Below are 9,778 nucleotides of genomic sequence, written 5' to 3'. Positions count from 1 at the left end.
AATATAAAGGAATGGCCTTGCCCCTGAGTACTTACAATATAAAGGAATGGCCCTGCCCCTGAGTACTTACAATATAAATGAATGGCCCTGCCCCTGAGTACTTACAATATAAAGGAATGGCCCTGCCCCTGAGTACTTACAATATAAATGAATGGCCCTGCCCCTGAGTACTTACAATATAAAGGAATGGCCTTGCCCCTGAGTACTTACAATATAAAGGAATGGCCTTGCCCCTGAGTACTTACAATATAAAGGAATGGCCTTGCCCCTGAGTACTTACAATATAAAGGAATGGCCTTGCCCCTGAGTACTTACAATATAAAGGAATGGCCTTGCCCCTGAGTACTTACAATATAAAGGAATGGCCTTGCCCCTGAGTACTTACAATATAAAGGAATGGCCCTGCCCCTGAGTACTTACAATATAAAGGAATGGCCTTGCCCCTGAGTACTTACAATATAAAGGAATGGCCCTGCCCCTGAGTACTTACAATATAAATGAATGGCCCTGCCCCTGAGTACTTACAATATAAAGGAATGGCCTTGCCCCTGAGTACTTACAATATAAAGGAATGGCCTTTTATTTGCCCATAGAGGCTGGAACATATGATATAAAGGATACACTGGGGAAAAAGGCTTCCAGCATATGTATGGCTATGGCCAGGAGTGGGGGAGGAGCTAGGTTTGGGGGGTGTGGGTATGGGAAAACCATAGTGGCTTCAGCTTACATTGGGAGTATTATAATAAAAGTTGCACCAGGCCTACTAACCCGCAACAAGCAATCATCTGGTCACCTGTTAGAAACACACAATCGGGTTAGTTGCTATGGGTTACTAGACCGGGTGCAAACTTTGTGACTTTTAACCCCAATCGACTCTTTATTTTTGGTTTGGTTTTGTCTCAGACTTAGAGACTTCCATATCTTCATGTGCGATTGTTACAATATTTTGCTTTCACTGCAAGAAAACATTCCCGTATCTCTATCTGACTTGTGGAGACAGGGTTCCATCTGTTATGTCTGGGGCTGATTCACACCCAGTGGGGGGGGGGGGGGGGGCACTAAACGAAGAAAAAAACAAACTCTGCTGCAAATGATAAAGAACGAGGCCTTGTTTAAAACGAGAACATTCCCGCGCCCACAGAAGTACATTGACTTACAGAATCATTTCCACCTTGGAATTGTGGGTAGACATATGCAGAGATCAGCGGAACCACGCCAGCACTTCAGAGATCGGGGGCCCCAAGTTGCACGACCGGGGTCGTTCAGGGACTCGCTAGGGCCAATGTTTTTGAAAGTGGGCCCTTGATATTATTAGGTTCTCTGGTCGGCTTTAGGGGGCCCAGCCTGACACTGTGCACAACGGCAGCCAATAACCCCTTTGAAACCCCTTATAAGGGTGGTTCTTCTTCAGGTTTATGTTATAGACTGGCCTATTCTTAGCAGCTTTTCAACTGTTTTTATATTTCTTATAGTTTTTGAATTATTTGCCTTCCTCTTCTGACGCTTTCCAGTTTCAAATGGGGGTCGCTGACCCCGGCAACCAAAAAAACTATTGCTCTGTGAGCCCCAATTTTATTATTATTGTTACTTTTTATGACTTATCTTTCTATTTAGGCCCTCCCCTATTCATATCCCTGTCTCTCTTTCAAACCACGGCCCGGTTGCTAGGTAAAATTGGACCATAGCAACCAGAACAAAACGCTAAATACATAAAAAATGAAGACTAATTGCATGTTGCCTTAGATTTAAAGCGGTACAACCCCTTTAATAAATGCCACCGTGAGTCTGTCGCCCTGCTAGCGCTAAATATAGGCCACAAGGCAAGCTGGTCACGCTGCATTCCATCCAAGGCAAAACAGTGCGGATATGGGCGATTACTCGCAGATTAACCCTTTATTATCTGAGCTATTCTATACGTTCCATCCTGTGCAAATGATGAATATCTGTCCCTGCCTTTTCCTCATGCTCCCCTAAAGATACTTCATTTCTATTGGCCCGTGGTTCCGTCTATGCAAAGGTGGGTGACAAGGGTATCTGCCGGTAGCACCCAACTTGCCCCTTGGGGTTACATATGGACATAAAAAACAACAAACCAAAAAAAAGAAAAAGAAATAACATTGCCCAGCAATGTTTTATTCAACCCTTAGTAGCCGTGCAATTGGGCTACCTGTCCCTGAGTTGGAGCTGAATACAACAACAAAAATATCATATGTGTCACGTGGCAGTCACATGACACTACTTCCAGCGTCACGTCCCATTGGGGGAAAAAAAACGCCACTCTCCCCAATCAAAAAAAGCTGCAAATACAACCTAATCGGGGAGGAAACCCAGTATTAAATGTTGCATAATGAAAGTAGGGATGCACCGAACCCACTTTTTTGGGTTCGGCTGAACCCCCGAACCCACTATTTTGGGTTCGGCTGAATCCCCGGACCCACTCCGACGGATTCTGCCGAATCCCGAACTGAAAGCAGCTTCCCAATAGACATTAATTACACATTTTCTGCCCATTCTACTGCCCACCACCAGAGGCTGCTACCCCAGGGGCCCCTGCTGCCTGCCCGCTCACCAACTGTCAGCCCTTACCCCTACATATGTACCTTATACTTGAGTGAGTGGGGGAGGGGAGGGCTGCGGCGGAGCATTGGTAACAGGGGAGCTCCAGGTTGGGTCTGGATTGGAAGGGCCTACAGAGTTTTTTACCGGTGTCCTGCCAGTCCAGTCCGAAGATCCAAATTACGGAAAGACCCCTTATCCGGAATACCCTTGGTCCCGAGCATTCTGGATAACGGGTCCCATACCTGTACTCCCTTTTTGACAACTTTAAAATCATGGAAAGATCTTAATATATATTAGACTGATACCTGCTTTCATTGTGCAATATGTTATACTTGGGTTTCCTTCCCCTTTAAAATGATCAACCAATAAAAGAAGATTTTGGCAATTTTGCAAAATGCATGAAAAGTACATTTGATTAAAAAAAAAAAAAAAATCATAAATAACTTCCAAATCTCCAGTTTGTAGATTTCCTCCTTAAAATGGAAGGAAGCCATCGAGCTAGACTCAACGCGTTCTACGGGGTATGAAATTTGAAGGCCTTGGACATTGAGGTCTCTCGATTGTGATTGGGCCAATGACTGGCCATTCAGTAGGTAGGATTCCCCCCTATCAACGGGTCACATTAAGCGGATGGTCTACAAGAGTCTACTTGTCCTTGAGCGTCTAGGTTCGTCTTCATGTTCTAGATGGCTGGAGAACCTCCAAGTCTAGAAAATAACACAGTGATACCCGAGCTTAGAATAAAGCAAAAAAATATGATTTTTTTTGTCTATTAGCAGCTCATTTCTTCTACCCGTCTCCGTTACCGGCGCCGGGGCGGTATGACCACTTCTCCTTGCCTTTTCTTCGGCCTCCACATTAGAACCTGGGCGTCATTTGCGTTGGGTTTTACCAGTGCACTAGGAGGTAAGGGTTCGTTTTTAGTGAGTACCTGCGGTTGCTCTTGCCCAAAGGGCTCCTTTAGTTTGGCTCGTTGCCCTAACGGCAGGTTGGGGTTGACCTCGATTTCGAGTCTCATCCTCCATTTTATCGTGTGAAGGATAATAATGTCGTTGGTGTTCATGTTGGTAGCCACTAGCCAGGTGGTGAAGCTTTGGTCCCGGTGGATGCCCGTCAGCTTTGGCACGTTGCCGTCATTAACAGGCACCGCCCATGTCACGCTTGGGTAGAAGTTATCATTCATGCTGACGGTGAACTTACTCTCCCGTTTGGTGGGGCCGGTGACGGTACAAGTCTCGGTCGTGTTGCCGTACCAGGGGTAGTTGACTCCATCGGAATCGCTGATGGCTGTGATTTTGCCAGACTCGAGGTCCGGTAATTCCCAACTGGACCTGTAACGAACAAAAAAAGTGATGGGGGTCACGTGGTATAACCAAATCAGTGAACATTCATTCACAACTGCCCTAAACTGCCAGCTAGGGTTGCCACCTCTCCGGCACGGAAACCCCTGGGTGGGGCAGTGATGTCCCAGGGGGTGGGGTTATGACGCAGCGATTGACCCGGACTGCCCTACTGAAAACCAACCTGTCGTCTGCCTCCCTTTAGCTTTCAAATGGGGGTCACTGACCCCGGTAGCCACTAATAATTGCTCCGTGGGGGCTACAATTTTATTGCTATTGTTACTTATTAATAGTTTTCTTTCTATTCAGGCCCTCTCCTGTTCATAGTCCCATCTCTTGTTCAAACCACTGCCTGGTTGCTAGGGTAAATAAGACCCCAGCAACCAGATAGACGCTGAAATACCAAACTGGAGAGCTGCTGAACAAAAGCCTGCCTAAATCTACTGTTAACAGGAAGGATAAACCAAAATCTATCGCAGACAGTGGTTGCACTGTTTAGGGAGCTGTCCCTTTAAAAGCCCCCCATCGGGGCCCCCCTATAGGAGCCACACGTGCTCCCTACATCCTGCTGGATATGAGAGGCAGTGTCTCTGCTGAGAGGGACCCAGCGGGGCTCTTCCCGTCTCACTGACACTTCCGCAGGCTCTTCCTCCGATAGGAAACTCGGGGCAACAAGAGCAGCTTTGAGAGGAGGGAGATACAGGCGCAGACTCGTAATGTGGGTGCAATAATACATTCATTTATGGGGTGTCTGACAGAAGCTTATTGCTACACAGGATAAGGGGCTCAGCTGTTTAACCCAAAATGGCCCAATCTGTACTCACTATATACACATTATCCTACAGTTCCTCTGTCCCTATGCTTATCCTCATCAGCCCCTCCCCAGTGAGCTTACAATCTAAGGCCCCTATCCCATTCCCATCAGCCCCTGCCCCAGTGAGCTTACAATCTAAGGTCCCTATCCCATTCCCATCAGTCCCTGCCCCAGTGAGCTTACAATCTAAGGCCCCTATCCCATTCCCATCAGCCCCTCCCCAGTGAGCTTACAATCTAAGGTCCCTATCACATTCCCATCAGCCCCTGCCCCAGTGAGCTTACAATCTAAGGTCCCTATCCCATTCCCATCAGTCCCTGCCCCAGTGAGCTTACAATCTAAGGTCCCTATCACATTCCCATCAGCCCCTGCCCCAGTGAGCTTACAATCTAAGGTCCCTATCACATTCCCATCAGCCCCTGCCCCGGTGAGCTTACAATCTAAGGTCCCTATCCCATTCCCATCAGTCCCTGCCCCAGTGAGCTTACAATCTAAGGTCCCTATCCCATTCCCATCAGTCCCTGCCCCAGTGAGCTTACAATCTAAGGTCCCTATCACATTCCCATCAGCCCCTGCCCCAGTGAGCTTACAATCTAAGGTCCCTATCACATTCCCATCAGTCCCTGCCCCAGTGAGCTTACAATCTAAGGTCCCTATCACATTCCCATCAGCCCCTGCCCCAGTGAGCTTACAATCTAAGGTCCCTATCCCATTCCCATCAGTTCCTGCCCCAGTGAGCTTACAATCTAAGGTCCCTATCCCATTCCCATCAGTTCCTGCCCCAGTGAGCTTACAATCTAAGGTCCCTATCACATTCCCATCAGCCCCTGCCCCAGTGAGCTTACAATCTAAGGGCCCTATCACATTCCCATCAGTTCCTGCCCCAGTGAGCTTACAATCTAAGGTCCCTATCACATTCCCATCAGCCCCTGCCCCAAGTGGAGCTTACAATCTAAGGTCCCTATCACATTCCCATCAGCCCCTGCCCCAGTGGAGCTTACAATCTAAGGGCCCTATCACATTCCCATCAGTCCCTGCCCAGTGGAGCTTACAATCTAAGGTCCCTATCACATTCCCATCAGCCCCTGCCCCAGTGGAGCTTACAATCTAAGGTCCCTATCACATTCCCATCAGCCCCTGCCCCAGTGGAGCTTACAATCTAAGGTCCCTATCACATTCCCATCAGCCCCTGCCCCAGTGGAGCTTACAATCTAAGGTCCCTATCACATTCCCATCAGCCCCTGCCCCAGTGGAGCTTACAGTCTAAGGTCCCTATCACATTCCCAGCAGCCCCTGCCCCAGTGGAGCTTACAATCTAAGGGCCCTATCACATTCCCATCAGTCCCTGCCCCAGTGAGCTTACAATCTAAGGTCCCTATCACATTCCCATCAGTCCCTGCCCCAGTGAGCTTACAATCTAAGGTCCCTATCCCATTCCCATCAGCCCCTGCCCCAGTGGAGCTTACAATCTAAGGCCCCTATCACATTCCCATCAGTCCCTGCCCCAGTGAGCTTACAATCTAAGGTCCCTATCACATTCCCATCAGCCCCTGCCCCAGTGAGCTTACAATCTAAGGACCCTATCACATTCCCATCAGCCCCTGCCCCAGTGAGCTTACAATCTAAGGTCCCTATCACATTCCCATCAGCCCCTGCCCCAGTGAGCTTACAATCTAAGGTCCCTATCACATTCCCATCAGCCCCTGCCCCAGTGAGCTTACAATCTAAGGACCCTATCACATTCCCATCAGTCCCTGCCCCAGTGAGCTTACAATCTAAGGTCCCTATCACATTCCCATCAGCCCCTGCCCCAGTGAGCTTACAATCTAAGGTCCCTATCACATTCCCATCAGCCCCTGCCCCAGTGAGCTTACAATCTAAGGTCCCTATCACATTCCCATCAGCCCCTGCCCCAGTGAGCTTACAATCTAAGGTCCCTATCACATTCCCATCAGCCCCTGCCCCAGTGGAGGTATAGGAGGAAACCTGGGTGCTCGGGGGAAACACACTCCTTGCAGATAGTGCCCTGACTGGAATTGAACCTAGAGACCAGCCAGCAATGTGCCACCTATTTGCTATAATAGTTCCTATACATTAATATTTTCAAATCATATGTGAACTGAGGGTATAACCTGCTTGCGGTGGGACCATCACCAACCTGACAGAACTTAAAGGGAATATAAGCCCAAAAAGAACATTTTGCCTAATGAAAGAAAATATAATTCTGAGCAACTTCCCAATGTACATTCATTAAAAATATCACAGGTTTTATAGTTACATGTAAATGTCATTTCTATTAACGGCAGTGTCTGTCTAGCCATTTTTCTTCCTGTTTTGTCTCTTGCAACAATGTAGCAGAAATCAGCCTCGCAGGCTTCTTCCCAACCCACTCAGCCATCTCCCTACTGATACATTGCTTCCTGGGCAGGAAATAGAAAGCGACAGGCAGACGTGGCTTCCGATTGTATCAGGAGTCAGAACCAGCAGTGCAGAGAAGGGAAAGGGACAGACACAGTGACAGTTACACATAACTATAAACCCAGTGAGAATGAGGAATGAATGGATATTGGGGAGTTGTATCAGGAGTCAGAACCAGCAGTGCAGGGAAGGGAAAGGGACAGACACAGTGACAGTTACACATAACTATAAACCCAGTGAGAATGAGGAATGAATGGATATTGGGGAGTTGTATCAGGAGTCAGAACCAGCAGTGCAGGGAAGGGAAAGGGACAGACACAGTGACAGTTACACATAACTATAAACCCAGTGAGAATGAGGAATGAATGGATATTGGGGAGTTGTATCAGGAGTCAGAACCAGCAGTGCAGAGAAGGGAAAGGGACAGACACAGTGACAGTTACACATAACTATAAACCCAGTGAGAATGAGGAATGAATGGATATTGGGGAGTTGTATCAGGAGTCAGAACCAGCAGTGCAGGGAAGGGAAAGGGACAGACACAGTGACAGTTACACATAACTATAAACCCAGTGAGAATGAGGAATGAATGGATATTGGGGAGTTGTATCAGGAGTCAGAACCAGCAGTGCAGAGAAGGGAAAGGGACAGACACAGTGACAGTTACACATAACTATAAACCCAGTGAGAATGAGGAATGAATGGATATTGGGGAGTTGTATCAGGAGTCAGAACCAGCAGTGCAGAGAAGGGAAAGGGACAGACACAGTGACAGTTACACATAACTATAAACCCAGTGAGAATGAGGAATGAATGGATATTGGGGAGTTGTATCAGGAGTCAGAACCAGCAGTGCAGAGAAGGGAAAGGGACAGACACAGTGACAGTTACACATAACTAATGAATGGATATTGGGAAGCTGCTTAGAATTAGATTGTATTTTATTGGGCAACATTTTTTGGTTTACTTTCCCTTTAACAGAGCTCTCCCAACAAAAATGAAACATTCAGTACCAATAAGTAATGGGTATAATAAGTATTTTGCAAACTTCTTTTAAGGGGCCGTATTGGACGTAAATTGCCTTGTTTATTTTACCCATAATGCAGCGTTTGTTCCCATCATTCCAGCATAATTCTATCCAATTGCCCCCAGCAAGGGGGGGAATAGTCACATGAAGGGTGAGCGTTCCAAATGGCATTTGCATTGGATTCACTGACTGCCAGTATAGCGCCTACTTACCCAGCCTGGAATAACCTCCATCTTCTACAGCAGCGGTCCCCAAACTACGGCCCGCAGGCCACACCGGCCCCCCAGAATTTACCCGGCCCCCTCTGCGTCCTCCTACCTGGCAGTGGAGATAGAGGACTCAGCGGAGAGCGGCACAGGGGAGCTGAGATGGAGGATGGACTGCAGACTGGGGGGAACTGGTCCGGCCCCCCAACAGTCTGAGGGGCCTTGATCCGGCCCCTTGGGTCAGAAGTTTGGGGACCCCTGTTCTACAGAGTCAGGCCAAACAGTATTTGCACCCAAGGCAAGACTAAGCGGCCTGGTTCCTTGCCTAATTGGACCACCCTACTGGCCAAACCTACTGCCACCACCATTAGATCTCCATGGCGCCCCTGTTGGCTGTCTTTGCTCACTCCTCTTCTAATTGCCCCCACCCACAGTCAGACTGGGGGGTGAAGGGCCCACCGGGGCTCCCACCCCAGGGGCCCTGAAGGTGTCTCCTAACCCCCCCGCAGGAGCACCCTAACCCCCCTCGCAGGGCCCCCCCACCCGGTGTCCTACCCCAAGCGCGTAAATTTAACGTGTCAGGGGAGGAACGGTCGGGCAGGTCAGGTCTGTCCCACCAGGGCCCACTGGGATTTTTACCAGTGTCCCGACGGCCCAGTCCGACCCTGCTTGCCTCTGTTGCCTATCACTAGTTCCAGCCGTAACATTCAGGGCAGTGGAAGCGCCATGGTCCCCTTGCGTCAGTCGGCGCAGTTATGCCCTATTTATCAGAAGGGACATTCGCCCCCTACAGGAAACGTCCCACAAGCAGACATTTACAGGAAGCCACAGGCAACTTCCTGTTCTGCAGAACAGGATGTGCAAAGGACGAGGATATTTACTGCACCATCATTTGAATCAGATCTACACAATGGAAAGAACTCAGATGGGGATCACATGGTGACCCCCCTAGTTCTGACTATAAGCCCCCCATGCTTACAACAAGGTACCAGGTTTTAGTGCATACGTTCTTGTATCTATAATACTTGCTAGTGCTATCGGCTACATGCAGGCTGTTTGACTTTATCTAGCGGTACAGTGCAGCCAGTACCTTGGGGGGGGGGGTTGTGTCCCTGAGCAACTTCTGCAAAGATATCGGCCTTCTCTTCTTCAGTGTCAATGTGAGAAAGAGATAAACCCCCTCTTACAGACCAAAATAGTCCCTGATAAAGAAGGGCCGTCCTTCCCGTAAAACAAAACCTGCACTGAGCAGAATACAAGAACTTAGTCCCACAAATAAAACCACAACAAGGGTAGGACTGGGGCAGCGGGACCCTGGGAAAAAAATCAGGTGGGCCCCACTGACCCAGACCGGATCCCTGTAGTATGAGGTGGGTGGGTAGCAGGGGTCCCTAGGGTGACATCCCCATAGGGC

General features: G+C 48.7%; 1 protein-coding gene across 1 annotated transcript in view; it reads right to left on the bottom strand.

The window, feature by feature from the left end:
* Positions 1-2,117: 2,117 nt before the first annotated feature.
* The window catches only part of fam78a (family with sequence similarity 78 member A), a 14,747-nt gene continuing 7,086 nt past the window's right edge, over positions 2,118-9,778 (bottom strand). Inside the window, exon 3 of the mRNA NM_001127108.1 lies at positions 2,118-3,890. Within this exon, the coding sequence (NP_001120580.1) occupies positions 3,362-3,890 (529 nt within the window). The 3' untranslated portion in view covers positions 2,118-3,361. The remainder of the gene's footprint in view (positions 3,891-9,778) is intronic.

The sequence above is a fragment of the Xenopus tropicalis genome, chromosome 8 (assembly GCF_000004195.4).
Source record: "Xenopus tropicalis strain Nigerian chromosome 8, UCB_Xtro_10.0, whole genome shotgun sequence".
Taxonomy (NCBI): domain Eukaryota; kingdom Metazoa; phylum Chordata; class Amphibia; order Anura; family Pipidae; genus Xenopus; species Xenopus tropicalis.
This window is presented reverse-complemented; position numbering and strand designations above follow the sequence as displayed.